The 27449-nt window shown below is 57.0% G+C and overlaps 1 protein-coding gene across 13 annotated transcripts; it reads left to right on the plus strand.

Annotated features, from left to right (window-relative positions):
- Window positions 1–10595: 10595 nt before the first annotated feature.
- Window positions 10596–27412, plus strand: AIFM3 (apoptosis inducing factor mitochondria associated 3). Of its 13 annotated transcripts, none has more exons than XM_031656479.1 (21): window positions 11367–11466; window positions 14070–14240; window positions 19405–19618; window positions 19859–19968; window positions 20164–20273; window positions 20353–20397; window positions 20613–20709; window positions 20792–20904; window positions 21766–21852; window positions 22289–22380; window positions 22482–22612; window positions 22724–22839; window positions 22944–23015; window positions 23102–23165; window positions 23768–23844; window positions 23956–24073; window positions 25321–25419; window positions 25681–25756; window positions 26074–26178; window positions 26802–26822; window positions 27046–27412. In XM_031656479.1, the coding sequence occupies exons 2-21, from the start codon at window positions 14210–14212 to the stop codon at window positions 27083–27085; spliced, it is 1818 nt and encodes a 605-aa protein (XP_031512339.1). In that variant the 5' UTR covers window positions 11367–11466; window positions 14070–14209; the 3' UTR covers window positions 27086–27412. The 13 variants fall into 13 exon arrangements, with proteins under 13 accessions (XP_009215121.1, XP_031512336.1, XP_031512337.1 ...); XM_009216861.4 differs by lacking the exon at window positions 11367–11466 and adding an exon at window positions 12576–13543 and having other exon boundaries at window positions 14059–14240; window positions 27046–27156; XM_003905259.5 differs by lacking the exon at window positions 11367–11466 and adding an exon at window positions 12576–13543 and having other exon boundaries at window positions 27046–27156.
- Window positions 27413–27449: the final 37 nt, after the last annotated feature.

The raw sequence follows: 27449 nt of genomic DNA on the forward strand, positions 1-27449 counted from the left end.
AAGAGAAAAAATCTGGCTCACAGAGTGTCTGCCTTGTAGGTACTGTACGGGAGCCTAGTGTTTGGCCTTTTTGAGCATGGGGCAATAGTTCCCACAGGTTGCACCACCACAGAGAACTTGGATTTTTTTCCTTCTAGGCACCCATATCTGAGGCTTCTAGTAAATATTTCTTCAGCTTGAGCTAACCAGGGTTGAATGGTTTCAAGCAGAAGTCATGGGAAGTGAGCAGCCTCATCGCAGGTCAGGGCATGATACCTATGCGGCTTTCTTGAATCCTTTTCTGTTTTTGGCTGTACGTGGTTCTCCTGATGAACTTTGGGAGACCTCCAAATGGATTGGCTTGAGGTGTTGGGAGGCCCACTGACACCCCCTCAGCCAGGGCCTTGTCTCTCCTACTCCCAGCTCTCAGTACATTTTATCTTTGACTTCACTTGTACTCTATTCCCATAACTGTTTGTGTATTGAGAGGTGCATATTTTCTTGTAAAACCTCAGGAAGCCATTTTTTAAAATTATGGCTGGGTGTGGTGGCTCATGCCTGTAATCCGAGCACTTTGGGAGGCCAAGGTGGGCAGATCTGGAGTTCAGGACCAGCCTGGCCAACATGGTGAAATCTCATCTCGCCAAAAAAAATAAAAATTAGCCAGGCGTGGTGATGCACACCTGTAGTCCCAACTACTGTGCAGGGAGGACCACGGTGGGAAGATCTTTTGAGCTTGGGAGGCAGAGGTTGCAGTGAGCAGACATACCACTGCACTCCAGCCTGGGTGACAGAGGGAGATCCTTTCCCCACCGCCCCCTGAGACAGTCTTGCTCTGTCGCCCAGAGCTGGAATGCAATGGTGGGACCTCAGCTCACTGCAACCTCTGCCTCCCAGGTTCAAGCAGTTGTGCCTCAGCCTCTCCTGAGTAGTTGGGATTACGGGCGTGTGCCACCACGCCCAGCTAATTTTTGTGTTTTTAATAGAGACAGGGTTTCACCATGTTGGCCAGGCTGGTCTCGAACTCCTGACCTCAGGTGATCCACCCGCCCCAGCCTTCCAAAGTGCTGAAATTACAGGCATGAGCCACCGCGCCCAGCCAAGACCCTGTCTTAAGAATAAATTTACCAGCACTTTGGGAGGCTGAGGCAGGTGGATGTCGAGGTCAGGAGTTCAAGACCAGCCTGGCCAAGATGGTGAAACCCCGTCTCTACTAAAAGTACAAAAATAAGCTGGGCATGGTGGCGGGCGCCTGTAATTCCAGCTACTAGGGAGGCTGAGGCAGGAGAATTGCTTGAACCTGGGAGGCGGAGGTTGCAGTGAGCCAAGATCGCACCACTGCACTCCAGCCCCATGGGTGACAGTAAGACTCCATCTCAAAAAAAAATAAGTAAAGTTAAAAATTTATTTGAGACAATGTCTTGCTCAGGCTGGAGTGCAGTGGTAAGATGATAGCTCACCTCCAACTCCTGGGCCCAGGCAATCCTCCCACCTTGGCCTCCTCAGTGGCTGGGATTATAGGCATGAACCTCTGTGCCTGGCCCAGGATATATATTTATATAGAACTATGATGCTAAAATGTCCCTGATTCCTACTTTCAGGTTTCTGCTGAATTTGAGAGAAATCTGCCATGAAATATCAAAACTGTTACATCATTCTGAAAGAAACAATACTTTCCAGATACAACTTTGAAAACTACCTTTAGAGCCTGGTGCAATGGTGTGTTCCTGTAGTCCCAGCTACTCTGGAGGCTGAGGCTGGAGGATTGCTTGAGCCTAGGAGTTCCAGACTGCAGTGAGTTATGACTGTGCCTGTGAACAGCCACTGCATTCCAGCCTGGTCGACATAGTGACCCCTATTGAGACATAGTAACATCTCAATTTTTTTTTTTTTTAAAAACAGTCTCCTCTGCAGTGGCATATTCTCGGCTCACTGCAACCTCCACCTCCCAGGTGGGAGTAGCTGGGATTACAGGCGTGCACCACCATGCCTAGCTACTTTTGTATTTTTAGTAGAGACTGGGTTTCACCATGTTGACCAGGCTGCTATTGAACTCCTGACTTCAGGGGATCTGCCCACCTCGGCCTCCCAAAGTGCTGGGCGTGAGCCACTGCGCACGACCAGCATCTCAATTTTTTTTTTTTTTTTTTTTACATGCGACGGAGTCTCACTGTGTCTCCCAGGCTGGAGTGCAGTGGCGCGATCTCGGCTCACTGCAAGCTCCGCCCCCCGGGTTCACGCCATTCTCCCGCCTCAGCCTCCCAAGTAGCTGGGACTACAGGCGCCCGCTACCGCGCCCGGCTAGTTTTTTGTATTTTTAGTAGAGACGGGGTTTCACCATGTTAGCCAGGATAGTCTCGATCTCCTGACCTTGTGATCCACCCGCCTCGGCCTCCCAAAGTGCTGGGATTACAGGCTTGAGCCACCGCGCCCGGCCTCAATTTTTAAAATAACTAAAAAATAACAAGTTTGAAAAAGTATATCTTGGCCAGGAATGCTGACCTGGGTTCCTTCGAGGCGAGGGAAACTCTTGGACATGGGACATAGTCGGGACTACCCCTCTGCTTGCCTCCCTGCTGGGTTAACAGTACAGCTGGCCCAGCCAGTCTTGAAACCTTACCCTGCAACAAAAACTTGACACCTCCAGGCTAGTCATTCCGGAGGTGTCTTCTCTGGCCAAGTCGGTGACTCCCCAGCCCACTATTGTAACTGGACTCTGTTCTTACAGTCTTAGTGTACACCCTGGTTCTTCAAGGGCAGCAAGCAGGACTATTCCGGCAACCAGAGCTGGAGCTCAGGGGTTCCCTGTCCTGCTCTGGAAAGCTGGGGCAGCATATGTGGTGACCAGTGCGCTGAGGATGAGGGGCGCTGTGGAGCCCAGGCGGGTTTAGGAAGCATTCCTGGAGGAGGGGAAATACTGGTAATCCAGGCTGAAGGAGCTGGATGGGGCCAGGGGCAGTGGCTCACGCCTATAATCCCAGCACTTTGGAAGGCCTGAGACGAGAGGGTCGCTTGAGCCCAGACGTTTGAGACCAGCCCGGGAAACATGGCAAGACCTGGTCTCAAGCCACACATGGTGGCATGCACCTGTGCTTCCAACTGCTTGGGAGGCTGAGGCTGGAGGATCGCTTGAGCCCTGGAGGTCGAGACTCCTGTGAGCCATGATCGCACCACTGGACTCCATCCTGGGTGGCAGTGAGACCCTGTCCCTAAAGAACTGGGTGACCTCGACCCTCCACATCGCTGGCTCTCCACGGGCGCTGCACAGTGGAGACCAGGGATCTGATTGCATAGGACTGGGCACTGGAGTTTTAAGTTCTCCAGGGGGGGGTTAATATGCAACGAAGTCTGGGAACCACTACCAGTGAACCCCTTCATTTTGTGTGGCTCCGGCTCCTGGAAGCCCTAGGACCAGGAACTGTAGCCCATCTACCGCGTAGTGTTGGTGTGAGAGTGGAGCCCGGGTCTGTCCCGGCGCGGGCCCGCGGCCACCGCGTTTGGGTTCCAGATCCCAGCCCCCGCGCTCAGTCCGGGCTTCCTGTCCGGCGCTCTCCCAGTCCCTTCCCGCGCGCTTTTACCTGGGGTGTGGTGGGGGCGGGGGACAGAGCCGGGTGCAGTCGGGAGCACAACCCTCAGGCAGGGCTGTGGGCCACTGTGCTGAGGGCCAGGCCGCCACGCCCCTGGACCCTGAAAGCGGGCTCGGACCCCCGCTGCAGCGCGGACTCCGGCGTGGCCTGCAACCCGGACCCTGGCCAGCTCCGCGTCCTCCAGATCTTTACTCATGGCCCCGCATCGCCGGGCCCAGCTGCACCTTCGGTCCCCGCCCGCGGCAGCCGAGGTGGGGCATCTCCAGCGCCGAGTCTGGGGGAGGTGGACATGGCACGGAAGCGGGTTAAGGGCAGAGAGAATCCCAGCTTGGGATGGGGGTAGAAGGTAGTGGACCCTGCGCGGGGTGGGTGTGGAGGGTGGCCGAACTCTTGGGGCCCCTGGTGCTTCCGGGAGCTCCGTCCTAGCCCTCGGATCCCAAGGAAGAACTTGATGTTTCCCTGACATTCTCCAGTGCCCATGGCTTCTGGCGTCCACAGATGGCGGGGGCACATTCAGAAGCTGCAGAGACTGGGGACTGTGGGCTGGGGCAGCTGCGGGGCGGAGGGTGGCATGGGGTGGGGTTGGGTGGCGTGGGGTTGCGGAAAGCAGGGCGTGGGGCCCAACCGCTGGCTGCGCCGCCCTTCTTCGTATGGCTCTTCGGAGCCGTCGCATTTGCCCTGGCTTCCTGGGCTCTCGGCCCTAAGTAACCTGTGTCCCTGAGTCCCTGAGGGAGGCGCAGGATCTTAGCTCTGCCCTTGCTAAGATGAAAGCAGGACCGTGTGGAGGAGGGACTGTTGCATGGGATGGCCAGGGTGGGCGCCCCAAGAAGACAGCTTCCGCTTGCCCTCCGGCCAAGGAAAGCCCTGGGGAACACACTCTCAGGCTAAAGGGTCCGAGGAAGAGAAGACTAGCAAGGCGGAAGCCCTGGAGATGCCCAACAGTCAAGTCCGGGAAGAACGGAGTAGGTAACCAGTAACTGCCTAGAGAGTGGGAGCCAAGAAGAGGAGGGGCCTGGACAGGGCTGCAAGGAGGAAGACACAGGCCGCCATGCCAGCCCTCTGGAAATAGCGGTTTGCAGACCACCTGAGCTCACCAAGACAGCTCTGAAGAATTTAGTGAATTATGCTTTGGCTTCTGGATTGAAGGAAAAAAGTATCTATAGGATGCAGCATTCAAAAGACCTGTAGGCAGGGCACGGTGGCTCACACCTGTAACCCCAGCAATTTGAGAGGCTGAGGCGGAGAGGATCACGTGAGCCCGAGGGTTCAAGATCAGCCTGGGCAATATAGTGAGTCTCTACAAAAAAATAAAAATAAACAAATTGGCCGGGCGCGGTGGCTCAAGCCTGTAATCCCAGCATTTTGGGAGGCCGAGACGGGCTGATCACGAGGTCAGGAGATCGAGACCATCCTGGCTAACACGGTGAAACCCCGTCTCTACTAAAAAATACAAAAAACTAGCCGGGCGAGGTGGCGGGCATCTGTAGTCCCAGCTACTCGGGAGGCTGAGACAGGAGAATGGTGTGAACCCGGGAGGAGGAGCTTGCAGCGAGCTGAGATCCGGCCACTGCACTCCAGCCTGGGTGACAGAGCGAGACTCCGTCTCAAAAAATAAATAAATAAATAAACAAATTAGCTGGACCTGTAGTCCCAGCTACTCCACAGGCTGAGATGGGAGGATGGCTTGAACCTGGGAGTTGGCCCGGGCGCAGTGGCTTATGCCTGTAACCCCAGCGCTTTGGGAGGCCGAGGCAGGCGAATTACTTGAGGTTAGGAGTTCAAGACCAGCCTGGCTAATCATGGTGAAACTTCATCTCTACTAAAAATACGAAAATTAGCCAGACCTGGTGGCCCATGCCTGTAATCCCAGCTACTCAGGAGGCTGAGGCAGGAGAATCGCTTGAACCTGGGAGGCAGAGGTTGCAGTGAGCCGAGATCGCACTATTGCACTCCAGCCTGGGCAACAAAGCAAGACTCAGTCTCAAAAGAAAAAAAGGAAGGCCAGGTGCGGTGGCTCATGCCTGTAATCCCAGCACTTTGGGAGGCTGAGGCAAGTGGATTGCTTGAGTCCAGGAGTTCAAGACCAGCCTGGGCAACATGGCGAAACCCCGCCTCTACGAAAACATTTTAAAAATTAGCCAGCTGTGGTGGCACACTCCTGTAGTCCCAGCTACTCAGGAGAATGAGGTGGGAGGATCACCTGAGCCAAGGAGGTGAGGGTTGCAGTGAGCCGTAATCGCACCACTGCACTCCAGCCTGGGTAACAGAGTGAGACCCTGTCTCAAAAGAAAAAAAAAGAAAATATTTAAAATATTTAGGCCCAGCATGGTGGCTCATGCTGGTAACCCCAGCACTTTGGGAGGCCAAGGCAGGCGGATTGCTTGAGCTCAGGAGTTGGAGACCAGCCTGGGCAACATGGAGAAACCCTGTGTCTACCAAGAAAATACAAAAATTAGCTAGGCATGGTGGCGAATGCCTGTAGTCCCAGCTACTCGGGAGGCCAAGCTGGGAGGATCACCTGAGCCTGGGAGATGGAGGCTGCAGTGAGCTGTCATCACACCACTGCACTCCAGTCTGGGCCACAGAGCAGAACCCTGTATCTATCTATCTATCTATCTATCTATCTATCTATCTATCTATCTATCTATCTATCTATATGTATTTTTTAACACAATTACAAAACACTTTATAATTAAAAATAATAAAATGTTTGTAATAAAAAACCTTTTCATGGCAGAACAATATTCCACTGTGTGGACTGAGACAGCTGGATTTTTGTTTGTTTTTTTGTTGTTGTTTTGTTTTGTTTTTTAGACAGAGTCCCACTCCGGTGTGCAGGCTGGAGTGCAGTGATGCGATATCGGCTCACTGCAACCTCCACCTCCTCGGTTCAAGCAATTCTCCTGCCTCAACCTCCCAGGTAGCTGGGATTACAGGTGCCCACCACCATGGCCAGCTAATTTTTTTTTTTTTTTTTTTTTTTTAGTAGAGACAGGGTTTCGCCATGTTGGCCAGCCTGGTCTCGAACTCTTGACCTCAGGTGAACACCTGCCTCAGCCTCCCAAAGTGGATTACAGGCGTGAGCCATCGCGCCTGGCCGGAGACAGCTTATACTAGCCCATCAGTCACTGGGAGTGTGGAGATTGTTGCCAATCGTGTGTGTGTGTGTGTGTGTGCACGCACACATGCACGTGTGTTTGGAAAGGGGGTTTTGTCATGTTGCCCAGACTGGTCTTGAACTCCAGGGCTCCAGCGATCCTCCTGCTTTGGCCTCCCAAAGACCTGGGATTACAGGTGTGAGCCATGCTCCTGGCCTGTTGCCAAATTGATGATAGAAATTCCTCAGGGGATCCAATTAAGGGCCGCAGGGACAGGGCCACCCTGTAGCCCTGTGGGCCAGCTCACTCTAGGAGTCCTCTGACCTCTTCCCCCTACCTCTTGCCTCCTTCCAGTCCAACACCAGTCCTAGGTTTCTTTCCCAAAGACACATGTAACCGGACACAGTGGCATATGCCTGTAGTCCCATCTACATGGGAGAATGAGGCAGGAGAATCCCTTGAGCCTAGGAGTTCAAGGCTGCAGTGAGCTATGATCGTGCTTCTGAACTCCAGCCTGGGTGACAGAGAGAAATCCCGTTTCAAAAACAAAACACATGTGATGAAGACCCCTTACCCAGCTCCCCCTGTTCCTCCAGACCAGCCAACATCCATGTAAGGCCCCTGCCTAGAACTTCATGGCAAGCTGGACTGGACTGGCATATTCTGAGTTCTCCAGAATCTACCATCTTACCTCCTTGCCCACACTGTTTCTTCTGTGTGAATGCCCTTTTCCTCTCCTGTGAACTACGGGCATCTGCCCTCAGCTCTTGCCACCACCCTCCATGAGAACAGGGATTAAGACTGGCTATGCCTCACCAGGCATGGTGGCTCACACCTGTAATCCCAGCACTTTGGGAGGTCAAGGCAGGCAGATCACCTGAGGTTGGGAATTCGAGACCAGCCTGACCAACATGGAGAAACCCTGTCACTACTAAAAACACAAAATTAGCTGGGCGTGGTGGTGGGCGCCTGTTGTCCCAGCTACTCGGGAGGCTGAGGCAAGAGAATGGCATGAACCCGGGAGGCAGAGTTTACAGTGAGCTGAGATTGTGCCACTGCACTCCAGCCTGGGCGACACAGCAAGACTCCGTCTCAAAAAAAAAAAAAAAAAAAGACTGGCTATCCCAGAGTCTGGGGACAGGACAGTGCACCCTGCAAAGCCAGCCATTTGAGGAGGGCCTAGTCTGAACTGAATAGATCAATGGGCTGGAGCTGAATTTGGACAGAGTTGAACAACCCCAGAGAATGTAGTGGGTGCTGGGCATACAGTGGTCAGGCCTGTGTAGGCAGACCTGGGCTGAGGAGAGGCTGGGCTGCAGTAGCCAGGGCAAGGCAGAGGGGCAGGGACAGGAGTGGGTGATGGAGTTGGGCCCCAGTTCTTTGCTTGCATATGAATGAACCACTGTACAGCTGCGGGCACCACTGCATCAGCTTGCGCCTCCACACAGCTGCCTTTGGCTCATATTGGCTGTGCTGTATCAGTCCTTCAATGTTTCCCGGGGATCAGATAATTAAGTTGAGGTCTCTGCATCTGGAAATCCACCTCAGCCTGCAGGGAAAAGGCCCCCAGTCTTGGTCTTTGCCTTCAGAACCCTCAAGGAGAATCCTGCTGATTCTCAGATTGGGCTCCAGGGGGCGACAGTGTCAATCACAATGTTAGATACTGAAACTGGCTCAGTTCTTTTTTTTTTTTTCCTTCCCTTCCCTTCCCTTCCCTTCTTCCCTCCCCTTCTCCCTCTCTTTCCCCCTCCCTTCCCTTCCCCTCCCCTCCCCTCCCCTTCCCTTCCTCTCTTTCTCTTTCTCTTTCTTTTGTTTTTTTTTGACGGAGTCACACTCTGCCATCCAGGCTGGAGTGCAGTAGCGCAACCTCAGCTCACTGCAACCTCCGCCTCCTGGGTTCAAGCGATTCTCCTGCCTCAGCCTCCTGAGTAGCTGGTATTACAGGTGTGCGCCACCACACCCAGCTAATTTTTGTATTTTTAGTAGAGATAGGGTGTCACCTTGTTGGCCAGGCTGGTCTCGAACACCTGACCTCAAGTAATCTGCCCACAAAATACTGGGATTACAGGTGTGAGCCACTGCAGCGGCCTTTTTTTTTCTTTTTTTGAGTCAGGGTCTCACTTTGTTGCCCAGGCTGGATGTAGTGGCAGAATCATGGCTCACTGCAGCCTTGACTGCCCGGGCCTAAGCCATCCTCCCACCTCAGCCTCCCAAGTGGCTGGGACTACAGACTTGCACCACCACACCAAGCTAAAGTGTTGTTTTGTTTTTTTGTAGAGACAGTTTTGCCTTGTTGCCCAGACAGCGATCCTCCTGCTTCAGCTCCCCAAAGTGCTGGGATTACAGGCGTGAGCCGCCACACCCGGTCACTTTCTTACCTAAAATACCTGCACACCCTGCTTGGAGACTCTAGGGTAAGGGGAGTGGGGAATAGGAGAATCTGACAGTAGAGGATAGATGTAAGGAGGAGAGGGACAAGCTTGCTGTGTGGTGGGATGCTCCAGGGCTGGGGGTGCCTAGGGATCTACCTCTCTCCCAGGCTGTGGAATTATCCTCCCCACACTCACTGCTTCTGTAACCTTGGCTATCTCCTCCTGCCTTTGGGGTGTCTAATGGGCCTGAGGGACCTCCCAGCTGCTCTAGGTCATCTCACTGCAGCCATGTGCCCCATTTGGTACTGTCAAAGCTGCTGGAATATTATCGCCTTTCCAGAACCATCCTTGGGGCAAGATCAGGACCTCAGGCTGCCAGGGGCTCAGAGCCCTGCTGGGTCTTCCTGGGGCCCCTGGTCCACATGCATCTCCCCTAAGCCTTACGGCCCTTCGAGAGGCAGCACTTCTAGCCTGCCATTGGTTTTAGCTTTTGCCCTATGAAGATCTTGTGATTTCTGCCCCAGCATGGGGCAGCAGGAACCTCAAGCACAGTGCCTGGGGCTAAGAGAGTCACAATGGACTTGCCCCAGGTCAGGCCTGCACTTGCCTTGTGTCAGTGTATCTCCCCAGGTTGCTGGCCTCCTCAACCCCCACACTGACCTGTTTCCCCAGCTTTATCTCTGGCACCCCAAACTCAGCAGCCCCGACCCCACTTCCCGAGCACCCCCTGTGACTGGTTCTGCACCTGTCATGGTGTCCTGGCAGCAGTCTGGGAGAGTATTTCAGTTACCCCCGGTATCCTGGGGAGGCTGGAGCAGAGGGGTCCACTCACTGATTGCCACAGTCACAGAATAAAACTTGAATTGTGCACTGGAGGCCCTGCGGCCTTGCATGAGCCTGGTAGGCCTCTCCCCTCCTGCTTCCAACCCTCCACCTGGGAGGCCAGCCTGCCCAGGGCTGCTCTGCCACTTAGCAGCTGTGTGGCCCTGGAGGGTCCCTAACCTCACTGAACCTCAGTTTCTCCGCTTGTGAAATGGAGATAATACAAAGAGAACCTTCCTTCTCAGGCTGTTGTGATGGGTAAGGAAATAAATGCATGCAAAATCACAGCCGTAGTTATTATGAGGCACACTGTCTTCCTGGCTGCAGGAGATTCTGAGGGTGGGTGGAGGGTGGGGCAGCCAGATCACCATGTGCATGAAATGGGGGCAGGCTGGTTGGAGATGGAGGGCACCAGGCCCAAGCACTGCCATCTGCCCCGTGATGGGACTCTCCTGTGGCAGTGGCAACGGTCCCACTGTGGAAGCGACACATGAGCTGAGAGGACTTGCCTGAACTGAGCCACATGTGCCCTTCAGTTCTGGGCACCCCACCACCTGCTCCCAGTGTGACCCATGCAGGGCCTGTTCCTGACCCTGAGCAAGACCAAGACTTCCTGGGCTGCGTTTCCTATCTGTAAAATTGTAGGAGGGTGGTGGGGTTGGGGGGCTCGAACTTGCCCCCTAGTGGGGTGGGGCACAAATAGTCCCAGACGATGGCCTGGGAAGACCGGCTGGGCCTGGCACAGGGGACGATTACTGCTGTCATTATTGTCCTCCTTACAGGAGAGGAGAGTAAGGCCCAGACAGGGGAGGAACCCACACAGCCTCTGTGCTCTAGCCTGCTGGAAGGACAAAGTCTACCTACAAATGCAGAGATCCACACATTAAAGACAATGAAACACCCAAGTGTTAGGAACCAGAATAATCAGCCCTAATAGAGGGGAGGCTGGTCAGGGAGGGCTTCCTGGAGGAGGAGGCACAACACCAGGGTGCACTGTGATTTCTGGAGACCTAAGGAGTTCTGGTAAATGACAGGTGAGAAAAAGAAAAATGTAATAAAATATAATTGAAAATAGACCCTGGTACGTGTGGAGAGAGGGCCGGGAGGAACCTAGGACACAGGTGAACCTGAGCTCCCCCACCCAGTGAAGGGAGCTGTGGGCAGTAAGGTTTGATTGGGGTTTTCTTTCTTGTGGAGGTTTCTCAGAGTGATTCAAGTTCCCCCACCCCGCCCACAGTGGTTCTGAGACTTTGGAAAGAAAGAAAAGTAAAAAAGAAGCAGACCCTGCCCGAGCCCCAGCTGGGCATCCCTGGGAGGTCGCGAGGATCCCCGGAGACCCAGACCCGGGTCCGGGGCGCCCCCTGCCAGAGCGGCCCCCGGCTGCCTCCCCACGCTCCGCGACTCCGGTCCGGACGCCGAGGGCCTCGGCCTGCCCCATGTCCCCCCGCCGCCCACCACCTGCTCCGGCCCGGCGGGGCGGTGCTGGGCGCCGCGGGCTCCCCGGCCGCAGTGCAGCCGCAGCGCCAGCCCCGCCCCGCCCGCGCCTCCCCGCCCCCCCGCGCCCGCGGCCCCAAGCGGTTCCCGAGTCCAGGCCCGCGCCGAGCCCAGGTGAGCGCCCGTCCCGGGGACCCCGGTCCCCGGAACCCCGGTCCCCGCCCGCCGCCCTGCCTCTTCGCCCCGGCGCCGGGGCCCAGCGCTTGTGCTCGCAGGTCTCGGACCCGGGCCCGGCACGTTAGGGGTTGGGGGTCGGCAAGCGTGGCCACAGGCACGTCCCACAACCGCCCCTTCCCTGCTCGCCGCGGCTTCCCACTGTGTGCCAGTCCCCCTTCCCGGGCTGCAAGGTCTGGCGGGGCACCGGGACGGAGCCGGCGAGGCTGCTGGCACCGGCCACTGGCTTCCCAGAGCGAGGGAACTGCACGTGCAGAGGCGAGGAGAGTGGACAGAGGCTTGCGCCTGAGCTCCGTGGGGGAGGGGAGAGCGCGGAGCCCCCACACTCCAAGGCAGGACTGGAATCAGATGCCACCCCTAGGACGCCTGGAAGCCACTGGGAGCCCGATCTGGGCAGGAGCCCTTGGGATGAGGCAGTGGGGGCGGGTGGGCAAGAGGTGGAGGAGTGGGGAGAGGACCCTGCCCAGCCTGCACACGGGGCGGGCGCCAGGAACCCTGGGAGGGTCAGGTGGAGCAGTGGCCGCTCAGTGAGATGGGGGTAATCCAGTCCCGCTTCACAGGTCCTGGGGTCCCTGGGACAGACAGACTCCTGCAGAGTCCAGTTAGCACTGGACTCTGCTAGAACTTTTCTGCAGTGGGCAGCTCATGGGCAAGGAACAGCACTCTGGCATTCTGCACAAACCTGGGGGGCCCCTACTGCCCTGCCCCTAGCAAGGACCTTTGCCTTTGAGTGGGGTGACTGGCCTCCAAGCCGATCTAGCACACAGTAGGCCGAAGGCACAGGGGCCCCACCCAGTCTTCTTCCTGGCCCAGGCCCTGGGGGATTCAGGGCCCTGGGTACTCCGAAGGGACAGCACAGCCTGGGCAGGTCCCCAGTGGCAAGACCAGGTCTGACCTTTTCTGGGATCTGTGGCCTAGCAGGTGAGGCCTGAGGTCAGCCAGGAAGGAAGTGGGCAGGGCTGAGCCAGGGCTGAAGCCAGGACCTGGGGAGGGGCTGCCTAGTGCCCAGGGAGGGGGCAGGTGGGGCAGGTGGCTGTTGAGTTTTACAGACCTTCCTTGGTGACAAGTGGGGGAAAGAGCCAAGGCACACCCCAGTGGCTGTGGGAGTCACCGGCTCCTCCCCTGTAATGGGCACCTTGAGGGCCGACAGGCGCAGGGGCCAGGCACCAGTGGTCTCTCTCCAACCTGGGCTTTTGTTTGCACCCCTCGCTCTCAGGCACCCACCCACAGCCCTTCTGGGATCTGGGCCAGACCAGGTGGGCCTTAACCCCACCTCAAGTGAGACTTCAGGAAGAAGTTCCAGAGGAAACCGGAGGATGACAGTGGGATGGACTGTGGGGAGGTCATTTGTAAACAAGGCAGCTATGCCTGTGCCCTGGGCCTTCCAAAGTCCTACCTGTAGGCTGCATCTTCCGGAAGGCCCACCCTGTAGCCTGGAAGGCACCTGGGCTACAGTGATCTCTCTGCTGTGCAGGTGTCCCTCCCCCAGGGCACCTTGCAGGGCCTTAGGGTGATATGGGGGCTTTCTGGGCCCCTGCCCATCTTAAAACTGATGAAGGTGGGAGGGTGGGGTAGGAGGCCACAGGGATACCCCTGCTGCTTGACCTTGATGAGACCTTGGCCCCTTGCTTTCCCCATCTGCTGTTGGGCAAGACCCCAGCACCACAGGCCTAGTGGGCATTTGCGAAGGGCTGGAGTCGGGGGTAGGGGGAGCTTATGGCTGCTGGGCACAGGCATGGCAGGGCTGTGTGCCCAGCTTCTCTTTCCCCTAACCCCATCAGGGCCGGGCTGGCCGCCCACTTCTGTTCACCAAAGAGCTGGGTTTCCCTGGGGACCAGTGGACTGGCCCAGCCCCACACCACCCCCCAGCCCCTCCTGGCCACAGCTTGAGCTGGGAGGAGGGTGGAGGCTGGGCCGCCTCCTGGACCCCTGCCCTCCCTGCCCGGCCTTCCAAGGCCCGGCAGCCTCAGTCCACTGCTGGGCCTGGAACACAGAGCAGTGGCTGCCCTGAGAGGAGGTGGGTGTCCAGAGTACTAGCCAGGGTGGGGCTGGGCTAGGGGGAGCCTGATGACACCCGCATTGTAGGAGGGAGAAGACCAAGGATGAGGAGGGCTTTGGCTTGCCCAAGGTGACCCACTCTTTACGCTTAGGCATGGTGGTCTCCCGGTACAATGGAGGGTCCAAGAACTCTCAGGCTGTGGGATTTGGAGAGGGGAAGGGGGGCATGAGGAGGCAGAAATCAGGGAGGATTTCTTGGGCAAGGCAGCTGCGGGGCTGGACCAAGGGTGGCTGAGGTTGGGGTGAGGAACTCCACTGGAGGAGTGAGAGAGCTGAGCTTGGAGGGCTTCAAAGGGGAGGTGTCCTCCAGGGCCCCATGCTCTGGGATCAGGCTCACCTACATGCCATGGTTCCCAACTCAAATGTAAGACTCTCTGAAGCTCCCACCGTCTCTCTCTCTCTCTCTCTCTCTCTCTCTCTCTCTCTCTCTGTGTCTCTACCTCTGCCCACACGCCCCGGTCATGACGGCCCCAGTCTCCCTGCAGGTCCTAGAGCAGCACCAGCAGGATGGCATCTCCAGCATCTCTAAGGCCTTCAGGGGGTCCAGCCCCATGGGGGGCGCCCTAGGCCTCCGACAGCTCCCCATCTGTGCTCCTGCCTGCTGGCCATCTTCAGGCCACTCACCATGGGTGGCTGTTTCTCCAAGCCCAAACCAGGTACCTCCTGTCTTCTTGCCTCCATCCTTCCTCCTCCCTCCCCACCTCTTCCTCCCCCCTCTTCTCCCCCGCCCTCCCCCTCTGCACTCGGCAAGCCTCCGAAGTAGGTCAGGCTAGGCAGGAGCCTGCTCGGAATGTTAATACGCTGCGGCCAGGAGGGGGTAGGGGGCCTGGAGCAGTTCCCCAGCTGGCCCCTGCTCCAGTGGGTGCCCCTTTTTCTTTGGGGCTTTGAGTGTTGGTGGTGGGAGTAACAGCAGGACCCTTCTTGGAAAAGGAAAGGCAGGTTCCTCCTGTTGCAGGGTTGGGGAAGGGGCTATGCCCCCAGGGCCAGGGAAGTGGGGGGACTGGAGACAACCTCAGCCACTCTATGACCTAGGGCATGCAAGTTACCCCTCTGAGTCTCTGTTTTTCTCTCTGCAAAAGAGAGGGCCTGGCCACCCTGACCTCTTAGAGTTGCTGTGAGGGTGTAGTGAGCAGATCCTGGCTCTCTTCGCCTCCTCTGATCCCCTGTGTGGTCTCGGGCTGCCTTCTTGGCCTTTCTGGGCACACTTCCCCATTTATACAGGAAATCACCACCCAACCTAGCCTGAGCTACTCTGGCCAGAAGTGATAGTGTCCTGGGGTGCTGGGAGAGGCCTGGGTCTTTTCTCCACTAAAGACTCATGTCTGCAGAGCTCTCCCTCTGGCCCCCCACTTTCCCTCTTCTCTCCTCACAACACCCAGGGAGGCAGGAGTGTGCAGCTCTGTCACAGATGGAGAAAATTAGGCTTAGAGAGACCTCAAGAGCCCAGCCAGTGCTCCACTCACCCCGCCAGGCCACCCTGCCCCAGTCAGCTCACCCCAGCTCCCCTTACCTGATACCCATCGGCTCCGTTACCTTGGAACTTGTGAGCCTTTTCTCCCTTTCCTGGGTCTAAGGGGGAACTTAGGGGAGAGAGGAGAACTGTAGTGACTCACCAGACAGAGGGACCCACCTGCCTCTGCTCCAGGGAGCCACTCTTCCTCCCCCAACTCCTGTGCTGTGGACACCCAGGCCTGGGCTGGATCCCTCCCTGCCTCAAAATGTGCCTTGGGCAGATGATGTCCATTGTCTCCCCCTAGAAATGGGTGGGATGATGCCAGCTGGCCTCATACCAGGCATCTGTGGCACTGCTGGGCTGGCAGGAGGCCCTGGCAGAAGATGCCACCTGCAGGTTCTTTTAAAGGACCCCAAAGGGCTGGCCTGCCTGGGACCCGTGGCCCAGTGTGGGGGGTGGCCACTCTCACCAAAGGCAGTGCTAAGAATTTAGGCAAATCCAGCCCTGCCCTTTCCCGGCTGTGAGGCCTTCAGCATCTGAGCCTCTGCATCCTCATTGTAAAGTGGGGCTGTTGTGCCTAGCATGGGGGCCTGACACACAAGAAACACTTGTGGAATATTATTTGTTATCCCTTCTCTGAGCTGGGCTCTGTGCTGCCAGGCCTCCCCTGTGGGCCCGTAGCCGGAGGCTCAGGCGCCAGGTGCCCATGCTGGGCAGGTCAGGCATGAGGCTCAGGGAATTTCCAGGTATGGGAGTTACAGCGTTTGGGGCATGAGGGTTCTGCTGGGGTCTTAAGGGGCCACAAAGAGACTACAGCAAGCAGAAGACCTCTGTGCAAATCACTCACTATCTTGCACCACTCGATTCTGTGGCTCCATGTGGATCAGCACCTGCTTCCTGGGTTCCCTCTGTGCTCCTGCGTGTCCCGTCTGAGTTCTTGATAAGAAGATATCAGGCCAGTCCCTCATCTAGCTCAGAGCTAGGAGGAGGTGCAGCTCTCTTAGCGTCTGTTCACCCGCCTTTTATTAGGCCACAACTGCTACCTAAAGGCTTTCCATCCTCACCATGGCTGCTAGGAGGCTCAGAGCTAACTGGTAAAACACTGCTGCCCAACTCCATCTATTGAGCTTCTACTCTGGGTTACATACATTATTTCCTTCAGCATCCACTATCACCAACGAGGTAGGCATTTGCTGTTCTCTCTGTTTTATTTTCGTTTTTTGAAATGGGCTCTCATTCTGTTGCCCAGGTTGGAGTAAAGTCGCATAATCATAGCTTGCAGCAGCCTAGAACTCCTGGGCTCAAGTGATCTTCCCACCTTAGCCTCCTGAGTAGCAGGGGCTACAGGCCTGCATCACTACGACTGGCAATTTTATTTTTATTTATTTATTTATTTATTATTATTATTATTATTATTTGAGAAAGAGAATCTCACTCCCTTGCCCAAGCTGGAGTGCAATGGCACGATCTCGGCTCACTGCAACATCCACCTCCCAGGTTCAAGCGATTCTCTTGCCTCAGGCTCTCAGGTAGCTGGGATTATAAGTGCATGCCACCATGCCTGGCTAATTTTTATATTTTTAGTAAAGGCTGGGTTTTGCCATGTTGGCCAGGCTGGTCTCGAACTCCTGACCTCAAGTGATCCGCCCGCCTCGGCCTCTCAAAGTGCTGGGATTACAGGCGTGAGCCATCATTCCTGGCCAACAGGCAAATTTTTAAATTTTTTGTACAGACCGTGTCTCACCCTGTTGCCCAGGCTGGTCTTGAACCCCTGGACTCAAGCGATCCTCCTGCCTTGGCCTCCCAAAGTGTTGGGATTACAGGCATGAGCCACTGCACCTGGCCTTCTCTCCATTTTGTAATAAAGGCATCTTAAGGCCCAAAGGGGCTAAGGCGGGTCTTATGGGCAGCCAGAAGTCACCGATCTGGGGCTGATCTGGTTTTGTGGGTGAGCAGAGACGCCCCTCCCCTCCACCTTTCCAAAGGGCCCCTGACTTAATGGCTTTCGTTAGACCACATCAGTGAGCGGGCTTGGAGCCTTCTGGGAGGAGGTGGAGGATGAGAGCAGCCTGGCTTGGCGTTATCTGGCCCCCCTGCCAGGCTATTTGTGAGCTCCCACAGCTTCCAGAGCTGGTGTCAGCTAAGTCCAAAGTATTTCTCTTTTTAAGTCTTCCAAAAACATTATAACACCATTACATAAAGTATAGAAAATGGAATGAAAGCCCCACCCATAACCCCCCACCTGAGAGGACGGCCTCAGTGTGGCTCTGTGCTCTGCACCCTCCCTGCTGGGCTGGGGTCAAGGAACTGACCTTTGCCCCTGTCCCCTGCTATGCCTGGGCCTGAGCTGTAGGGCTGGGACTTGGGCCTGGCTAGGGTGGAGGATTTAGCAGAGCATGAGATGACGGATATGCAGGGGCTGGGCAGCCAGGAGAGGCAACTCCTGAACCTTGTCTGGGTAGATAGGAAGGATGGCAGAGGGCAGCCCCAGCCCAGCGGACAGCTCAGACGAAGGCCTGGAGGTGCATCTCGGCAGCCTCTCTGGGTTCTTGGTTTCTGGAGTGTCAGGTCTGAGGTGGAGGGGATGAGAGGTAAAACCCAGAGGCGCTGGTGCCTTGGGAAGTGAGAGAGGTAGGTACCTCTGCTCCAGCATTGGGCCCATGCTGTGCCAGGGGCTGAGTGTCCATCGCTCAGCTTCCTCCCGGCTGCAGCAGCCTGGGAGGCTGGATTATTGCTGCTAAAAATTCTGTTTATTGTTCCCTTCTAATTAGAAAAATATCCCCGGGACATCACAGGGAATTTGGAAAATGTGGAAGAGTATAAAGAAGAAAATGGCAATCTGGCTCACTCCCCGCTAGAGCTGGCCCCGTTGGCACGCTGGGGAAGTGGCCTCTGTACGGAGGCTGTCAGGGGGCTGTGCTGTCCACATGCCTTCCCATGCTCAGGTTCACCCCCAGGGCACACAAGGACACTGAAAACCCAGCACCTGGTCAGTGAAGGATTCTCAAATTGGTGAGAAAAGCTATTTTAAGAAGTTGAAATTGGGCCGGGTGTGGTGGCCCACGCCTGTAATCCCAGCATTTTGGGAGGCTGAGGCCGGTGGATCACCTGAGGCCAGGAGTTCAAGACCAGCCTGACCAACATGGAGCCCCGTCTCTACTAAAAATACAAAAATTAGTCGGGCGTGGTGGCACATGCCTGTAATCCCAGCCGCTCGCTTGAACCCGGGAGGCGGAGGTTGCGGTGAGCCGAGATCGCGCCATTGCACTCCAGCCTGGGCAACAAGAGGGAAACTCCATCTCAAAAAAAAAAAAAAAAAAAAAAAAAAAAAGCTGAAATTATGCTGTGAATTATGCTGTGTACATTTATTTTTATTTTTATTTTTTGAGACGGAGTCTCGCTCTGTCGCCCAGGCTGGAGTGCAGTGGCCACATCTCAGCTCACTGCAAGCTCCGCCTCCCGGGTTTACGCCATTCTCCTGCCTCAGCCTCCCAATTTTTTTTAATTTTTGAAAACAATTCAAATATACGGGAAAGTTGTAAGACTAGAACAATGAACCCTTGACTTCCTGTCACCCAGATTCACTGGCTGGGACCTGAGCTGCTACCACTTTTGAATTCCTGTGTGCACTTGAGTTGTACCCTAAATGTGTCCCTGAGCTGTCAGGGACATCGTCATTGTCCGTCGGAAGTTGCAGGACTTGAGGGCCTCAGGGTTCTTTCTGCCACAGAGGTTTCTGCAGCCAGGAGAGTTGCAGGGTTGAAGGAACTCAGCTCTGTGCCCCCCTCACTAATACTGTCATTGAAAAAGGAGGTGGGGCACAGTGGCTCACGCCTGTAATCCCAGCACTTTGGGAGGCTGAGGTGGGCAGATCACTTGAGGTCAGGAGTTTGAGACCAGCCTGGCCAACATGGCAAAACCCTATCTCTACCAAAAAATACAAAAATTAGCCTGGCGTGGTGGTGTGCACATATAATCCCAGCTACTGGGGAGGCTGAGATGGGAGTATTGCTTGAACCCAGGAGGCAGAGGCTGCAGTGAACCGAGTTTGCATGACTGCACTACAGCCTGGGCGACAGAGTGAGACCCTGTCTCAAAAAAAAAAAAAGGAAGGAAGAAAAAAGAAAAAAGAGACATGCAGAAATGAATTCAAGCAGACCCGGGTGTACCCCTACCCATATATGCCCCTCCTCTGCTTCGTGCTAGGTTTAAGGCTCTTTGCTGGTGGTGCAGAGGGCATTCTGAGGAGGTTACCAGGCAGGGCGGAGCCTCCCGGCACCCCAAGGAGCTGGCCTCTGCACCCAGCTTGATGGATGGGGGAGGAAGTGGGCTGAGGTAGAGGGCTGAAGGTGCTGACTTGCCCACAGTGGAGCTCAAGATCGAGGTGGTGCTGCCTGAGAAGGAACGAGGCAAGGAGGAGCTGTCGGCCAGTGGGAAGGGCAGCCCCCGGGCCTACCAGGGCAACGGCACGGCCCGCCACTTCCACACGGAGGAGCGCCTGCCCACCCCTCACCCCTACCCCAGCCCTCAGGATTGTGTGGAGGCTGCTGTCTGCCACGTCAAGGATCTCGAGAATGGCCAGTGGGTTCTGGGCCTGCCTGGGAGGGGGGATCAGGGGTCCCAAGGTGGGAGGGTGAGGTACAGGCCGTAGCCGGGGGTCGGGGTTGGCCTGAAGGGGCTATGACCAGCTGCTGCCCTGGTCACTGCCTTTGTGGCTTCTACCGGTCTGGGCCTGCTCCCCAGAAGGCTGGACACTGGGAGGAGCTGCCAGGAGGTTGTGCCTGGTGTCTGGCCTGACCTCTGAGTGCTGCGGTTCCCCAGGATGCGGGAAGTGGAGCTGGGCTGGGGGAAGGTGTTGCTGGTGAAGGACAATGGGGAGTTCCACGCCCTGGGCCATAAGTGTCCGCACTACGGCGCACCCCTGGTGAAAGGTGAGCTGTCAGGTGGGAGGTGTGAGGGGGACCTTCCAGGCCCCATGCCAGCTTGGCTCCTCCCCAGACCCCAGGATCTTCATCTATTAGTGAAGTCTCCCGAGGTTTGGGGAGGGGCCCGCAGTTGCCAGGGCACTGAGATCCTTGGGAAGCAAGCCCTGCTGGTGGCCCCAGCCTAGCACCTCCCCTTCCCAGGCGTTCTGTCCCGTGGTCGGGTGCGCTGCCCCTGGCACGGTGCCTGCTTCAACATCAGCACTGGGGACCTGGAGGACTTCCCCGGCCTGGATAGTCTGCACAAGTTCCAGGTGGGGCCAGGAGTGTGGTGGGGTGAGAACCTGGGGGTGTGGGGTTTGGGGCTGGTCCTGAGGAATGCAGCCCTTGCAGGTGAAGATTGAGAAGGAGAAGGTGTACGTCCGGGCCAGCAAGCAGGTGAGGGAGTAGCTCGGGTCTCAGGCAGGAGGGAGGAGCCGGGAGGGCATCTTGGCCCAGAGAATGGCATGTGCAAAGGCCCTGTGGTGAGAGGAGCTTGGCACATGTCACTTGAGCAGAGTGAGGGGTTGCGGTAGGGATGAAGCTGGGCTGGAGTGGCAGGACCTGCCTGCCAGGATGATGGCAATGACCCTCCACCCTCCTGGCACCCACAGGCCCTACAGCTGCAGCGAAGGACCAAGGTGATGGCCAAGTGTATCTCCCCAAGTGCTGGGTACAGCAGTAGCACCAATGTGCTCATTGTGGGCGCAGGTTGGTAGTGGGGTCATGAGGGGCAGGGTGGGAGATGGGATTGGTGAGAAGTGGTCCCCGGCCCACGGGCCCCTCCCCTCAGGTGCAGCTGGCCTGGTGTGTGCAGAGACACTGCGGCAGGAGGGCTTTTCCGACCGGATCGTTCTGTGCACGCTAGACCGGCACCTTCCCTATGACCGTCCCAAGCTCAGCAAGGTAGCGGGGGTGGGGCAAGTGGGACCCTATCCCTCTGAGTCCTAGTTAAGCCCACTTCAAGCCTTGCTTGTCACCCCGTGGAGGTCTGGCCGGCTGCCCTCTCTGCTTATGCCAGGCCTGTCCGTGGTACCCCCAAAAGGTCTAGATTCCTTGTTGTTTTGAGACAGCGTCTCATTCTGTCACCCAGGCTGGAGTGCAGTGGTGCGTTCTCGGCTCACTGCAACTTCCATCTCCTGGGTTCAAGTGATTCTCGTACTTCAGCCTTCTGAGTAGCTGGGATTAAAGGTGTGTACCACCACCACGCCTGGCTAATTTTTTGTATTTTTAGTAGAGATGGGGTTTCACCATGTTGCCCAGACCAGTCTTGAACTCCTGAGCTCAGCCCATCCACCCACCTCAGCTTCCCAAGGTGCTAGGATTACAGGTGTGAGCCACCGCACCTGGTTTTTCTTTTTTTGAGACAGGGTCTTGCTTTGTCACTCACGCTGGAGCACAGTGCCTGTCTCATGGCTCACTGCAGCGTTGACCTCTACCTCCCAGGCTCAAACAATCCTCCCACCTCAGCCTCCCGGTAGCTAAGACTACAGGCGTGCACCACCACGCCTGGCTAATAATTTTTTGTAGAAACGTGGTTTTGTCATGTTGCCCAGGCTGGTCTTGAACTCCTGGGTTCAAGCGATCCTCCGGTCTCAGCCTCCCAAAGTGTTGGGATTACAGGCATGAGTCACTGCGCCCGGCCAGATCTGGGTTTGCTGAGTTCTGTCCTGCAGCCCCTATGTCACTGGGGCTGGCCCTACCTTCCCTGAGCCCCAGTGTCTTCTACTGTAAACTGGCTCCTCTCAAGCTGGCTCACCCCTGCAGTCCCTAGACACACAGCCTGAGCAGCTGGCCCTGAGGCCCAAGGAGTTTTTCCGAGCCTATGGCATCGAGGTGCTCACCGAGGCTCAGGTACAGGGTCAAGGGTGGGAAACAGGCCCTGAGGAGGGAGGGTGGGAACATGAGGTTGTGTGGGCCCCGGGGGTGGGGTCTTGGTGCTCTACCTTCCTGGCCCCACTGCCCAGGCACCTGGGAGGTGCTCCAGGCTTGGGAGACGGCAAGGAGCTTTTTCCCGACAGGTCATGGGCACACACAGAGCCCCAGGGTGTGCAGAGATGAACAATCAGGGCTGGATAGGAGAGACTGGTGGGACTCGGGAGGGTAAGGAGAGGTTTGAGGGGAAGGTGATGTCTGAAGCTTAAAAAACAAAGTCCAAGTGGCAGGATCTGTTCTAATGGGAGCTTCTCAGAGGCTGTGGCTGGGCTGTGGGTGTACTGCAGGACACAGGAGTGGGCAGCGAGGCCCAGCTCCATGCTCAAGCTCATGCTCTGCCTGGCCGGGGTTGCAGGTGGTCACAGTGGATGTGAGAAACAAGAAGGTCGTGTTCAAGGATGGCTTCAAGCTGGAGTACAGCAAGCTGCTGCTGGCGCCAGGGAGCAGGTGGGACGGTCTCCTTTTTACCTATGGGACACTGGGCAGGACACTGGCCTGGACGGGGCTGGGGCTGCCAGGAGGCCCTCACTGACACTGCCATGTCTCAGCCCCAGGACTCTGAGCTGCAAAGGCAAAGAAATGGAGAACGTGTTCACCATCCGGACGCCAGAGGATGCCAATCGCGTGGTGAGGCTGGCCCGAGGCCGCAATGTGGTCATCGTGGGAGCCGGCTTCCTGGGTGAGAGGTAGTGGGCAGTGGGGATGGTGATCAGGTCGTCATGGCCAGTCCCAGGGAAGTTCTGGTCGAGGAAGGTGCAGGTGCCAGCCTGCCACCCCTGCCCACGACCAGGGATGGAGGTGGCCGCTTACCTGACGGAGAAGGCCCACTCCGTGTCTGTGGTGGAGCTGGAGGAGACGCCCTTCAGGAGGTTCTTGGGGGAGCGCGTGGGTCGTGCCCTCATGAAGGTGAGCCCACTCCAGCACGCACCCAGCGCCTTGGAGCCATGGGGCCCAGCCTGGCCCCTGGCTGGACTCTCATCCACTGCCCACCTGCCCACTTGTCCTGACAGATGTTTGAGAACAACCGGGTGAAGTTCTACATGCAGACTGAGGTGTCAGAGCTGCGGGGCCAGGAGGGAAAGGTGGGCCCTTCTCCCTTCTCCTTTTTGTCCTCTGTCCCCTGAGCCCAGGAGTTGGGCCCACCTGTTCACCCACCCACTCCCCACAGCTGAAGGAGGTTGTGCTGAAGAGCAGCAAGGTCGTGCGGGCTGACGTCTGCGTGGTGGGCATTGGTGAGTTGGTGGGTGGGCAGGCAGGCGCAAACCAGCACAGCCGTCTGCACACGCTCACATGTGACCTTGGGCTAGTCCCTTCCCCTCCCAGAGCCTCAGTTTCCACCACATCTGTCAAACAGGGACCCCCAACCGCCCCTACTTTACGGAGCTGTTGAGGAAGGTGTGTACCGGGCTCAGCCCAGGCCTGGCACAGAAGATGCTCCCAGTGCCCACTGCCCAGTAACACTCATCTCCATGCCTTGCGAGAGTTGACATAGACAAGCCCTGAACTGGCTCTTGCTCCAGCTGAGGTGCTAATTTGGGTAGGGGCCAAGATGGGAGGTGGTAGTGCCTGCAGGGCTGAGGATGTGTGGCATGCCGTCCCTCCACTTAAGGGCCTCATGGAGCACTTCTTGGAGAAGGTGATCCCTTAGGTCTTGCAGGAGGCACTGGATCTGTGGGAGCCCGGTTAGTGGGGGCCAGGGTGCATGAAGGCCTCAGGTGGCAGCCCCTGGAGGATCAGTCTGGGGATGTCACATCAAACGCAGGGTGTGGGGTGTGGAGAGTGACTGTGCAGAAGGGAGGGACAGGGGAGTGAACACAGGCCTCTGTCCTGTCAGGTGCAGTGGCCGCCACAGGCTTCCTGAGGCAGAGCGGCATCGGTCTGGATTCCCGAGGCTTCATCCCTGTCAACAAGGTGGGGTAGATGGCACTGGGTGGGGAGGGCCCGGTGCTGGGCTGGGAGTGGCAGGAGGTTCAGGTCAGGGCCCCTGTCGCACCCATGGAGTCCTGGGCCCTCTCTCTACAGATGATGCAGACCAATGTCCCAGGCGTGTTCGCAGCTGGTGACGCCGTCACCTTCCCCCTTGCCTGGAGGAACAACCGGAAAGTGAACATTCCACATTGGCAGATGGCTCATGCTCAGGGTATGGCCAGTCCCGAGGCACATGGAGGGGTGTGAGGGAGTCGCAGGGTCTCAGTGTCCCCATGCCCATGCCTCAGTTGCTGACCTTGGGTCTCGGACACTGTTAGGCATCAAAGCTCTGATGTGGATTCTCTGGCCAGCCTCATCCTGGCGATCCAGCCAACACAGAGAGCAACACCCCATTGAGCCAGCCACAGCTCCTCAATCTCAGTTTTCCTTCTGGTAGTCTCTCCCTTTTTTGTCCTCAAGGACCTATATTCTGCAGAATTCCTGACCAACCTGTGCAGTTACCCTGGGGAGGGAGGGAGGGATTTAGTGGATCACCTTCCTACTTTGTGCCTCTGTTTCCCTTGGGCCACTCAAGTATCTCTGTGAACTCAGTTCAGCCTCATGCAGGTCCCCGAGGTGCCATCTAAGCCCAGAGACCTGGGCTCAGTGGAGGCACTGTGCTTTCTGAGGAATAGCTTTCCCCTCCTGCTGTTTGCTGGCCACCAAGTCCCCCAAGCCTCATCCACTGTGCACATCTGGTCTGGGCCCCTAAGCTGCAGGTGCCATCACATTAGTTGCCTCACTGCCTCAGAGAGAGGACTGCCAGACCCCCAGCCTGGGACAAGGGACCTCTCTGCACCCATTTCCCCTTCCCTCTGCCTTTACACCTGAGGGTCTGCTGCTTGAGACCCCACTCCTGGTACCAATTTCTATTCAAGTCCAAAGTCTAAAGTTGTTGCTAGGTTGTAAGTAACCAAGGCTACTGATCCGCCAAGTATAATTAGGATTTAACTGGGAGAGTTTAGGGGACTTTGAAGTACATCCAACTACAGAGGTCTACTGGGGCCTCATAGGAACTGGGGAGCCATCCACACTGGTCTCTTCGGAGCCCTGTGTGTGGCTGTCATCTGTGCTTCCCTGAGTACTTGTGGCCCATTTTCCTCCCTCTTCAGACCTGATATGTCTGATTAGGTGTCTGTGTGCACAGCCCAACCCCAAGAAGCAGACCTTCCAGAGGCAGGGCACTGTATTCAGATTCTCTCAGGAAGCAATCAAGTGGCGAGCTTGGAGTCAGGTGTTCCCCTGCAACAGTCAGCTGCAGGTGCAAGTGAGCAGTGGTATGAACAATGATGTCTCTTGACCTCTGGGGAGACCAGGAGGAGTAGCCACACGTGTCAGGGGTCCCAACGGCATCAGGAGCAGGCAGTGTGGGAGTGGTAAAGGCGAAAGTCAGGGTTCTCACGGCCCTGGGTCCTGCAGGGCGCGTGGCAGCCCAGAACATGTTGGCGCAGGAAGCGGAGATGAACACCGTGCCCTACCTCTGGACCGCCATGTTTGGCAAGAGCCTGCGCTACGCGGGTAACCCCGGGGCCTCGAATGGGGGCGGGGCCAAGGGCGTTTAGGGGCGGGGCTTGGGTGTGGGGCGGGGCGGGGCGGAGAGCCTACGGGCAGGGCTGTGACTGCACTAGGAAGAGGCCGGTAAGAACTCGCTGGCGGCGAGGCTAGGAACTACCTAAAAGGACGTATGGAGCAGGGCCCGGGCGGGGTTAGGAGGGGATCCTGTGAGTCTCGTTCCCTTCTCCGGCTCACGTGGGTGCCACCCACCTGCCCGGCCCACAGGCTACGGAGAAGGCTTCGACGACGTCATCATCCAGGGGGATCTGGAGGAGCTGAAGTTTGTGGCTTTTTACACTAAGTGAGAGCACCGGGGTGCAGCTTGGCGCGAAGCAGCGGGAGCTCAGTCGGGAAGGGTGATTCATCCCAGGCAAAATCCCAGAACAAGAGCCCAGCCCTGAGCCCCGCTGAGGAGTGCTGGAGCTTCCTTAGGAAAGCCTGAAGCTTGTGCACGGTCAAGCCCCGATGTGCAAAGCAGGGAGGGCTGGGTGCTCAGGACATTCCTGTTCCCCTGGGGTAGGTCCTTCCCTGGGCCCCAGAATGACAGCAGTGCATCAGGATCTTCAAAAAGGGGCTGCTGCCTGGCAGTCCTCAGGCTTGGCCATCCTCTCCCTGCAGAGGCGACGAGGTGATCGCCGTGGCCAGCATGAACTACGATCCCATTGTGTCCAAGGTCGCTGAGGTTCTGGCCTCAGGCCGTGCCATCCGGAAGCGGGAGGTGGAGTGAGTGTGGGTGTGGGAAGCCTGGGGGCGGGAGTAGTTCCCTGGAGGACTGGCTAAGGTGCCCACGACAGCCAGCCGCCCCCACAACCCTCCAGGGCCTTGCCCCTCACTCTTGGTTTGCATCACCGGAGGCTTCCAGGACTACAGGGAGGTGTGGGGCAAGGATCATGGTTTGGGAGCAGGCTGGTTATGTGTTCATGGTGGATGGAAGGAATAGGGATGTGTGTCCCCAGGCAAGGCCAGTGCTGTGGGGAGGGGTCAGGGCCCAATGCATGGACAATCACCAGGCCTGGGACACCTAACTGGACATGGTTGTGCTGAGCCCGGCAGAAGCTTGTGGGAAATGCAGCTACTGATGCCTTGGGTATGCCCTCCACAGAGATGGTGGGGGTGGTTCTAGGTTTCACTCAACACCATCCAGTTCCCTTATCCTGGTGTGGTGTCAATGAGATTCACCCTCTGGCAGAAAGCTCCCAGGGACTAAGGACAGCCTGGAGGCCACTGGGGGGCTATGAGACAGGGGCAGGCTCCAGGCTGGAAACAATGGAGGACCAGAAGGGGACATGATAAATGACATGCTCTCTCCTTGGCCTTCTCTCTGTTTCTCTCTTGCCTTCGTGAAGGCTGTTTGTGCTGCACAGCAAGTACGTGTGTCCTTCATGTTGACTGTTCTGAGCCTTTCCCATGTCAGCCTAGACCCTCCACCCAATGGTCTATCTCCATCTGTCCAAGTACACCTCCCCGCTGGGCACTAGGGTCTGGCACAGAACAGACCCCCTGCTGTCCTCAAGGGCCAGCTGTTCAGGGTGCCCAGAGTGGAGAGCCTGTTTTCTTCTGTCCTGATCCTTCCTCCCCTCATTCCTGCAGGACTGGCGACATGTCTTGGCTTACAGGGAAAGGATCCTGAGCTCACATGCAGTAGACTTGGGCAGGCAAAGGGGGGCACCAGGGGCAGAGGCCAAGCCTTGGGGGCAGGTGCCAATCTCCAGTCCCAGGATCCCCCAGGGCAGAACCTGAGCCCTCCCAGTGCTTGCCTTCAGCCACCTGGCTCCCCTCCTGGGAGGCCTCTGCTGGATCCAGAAGATGCTCAACCCTCAAGGCCTCTACTGCCACTGACAGCTGGCACTGGAGGCAGGACAGGCCCTGCCTCTTCTCCCTCTATTGGGACTGGTCCCCTGAAGAACCCTGCAACATGTAGACATTGCCGTAAAATTAAAACGCACAAACTTGCAGACCTGTATGACTCCCAGTGTAATTGGGCCGATAGGCAC

This window comes from Papio anubis, chromosome 16 (genome assembly GCF_008728515.1).
Source record: "Papio anubis isolate 15944 chromosome 16, Panubis1.0, whole genome shotgun sequence".
In the NCBI taxonomy this organism is placed as follows: Eukaryota; Metazoa; Chordata; class Mammalia; order Primates; family Cercopithecidae; genus Papio; species Papio anubis.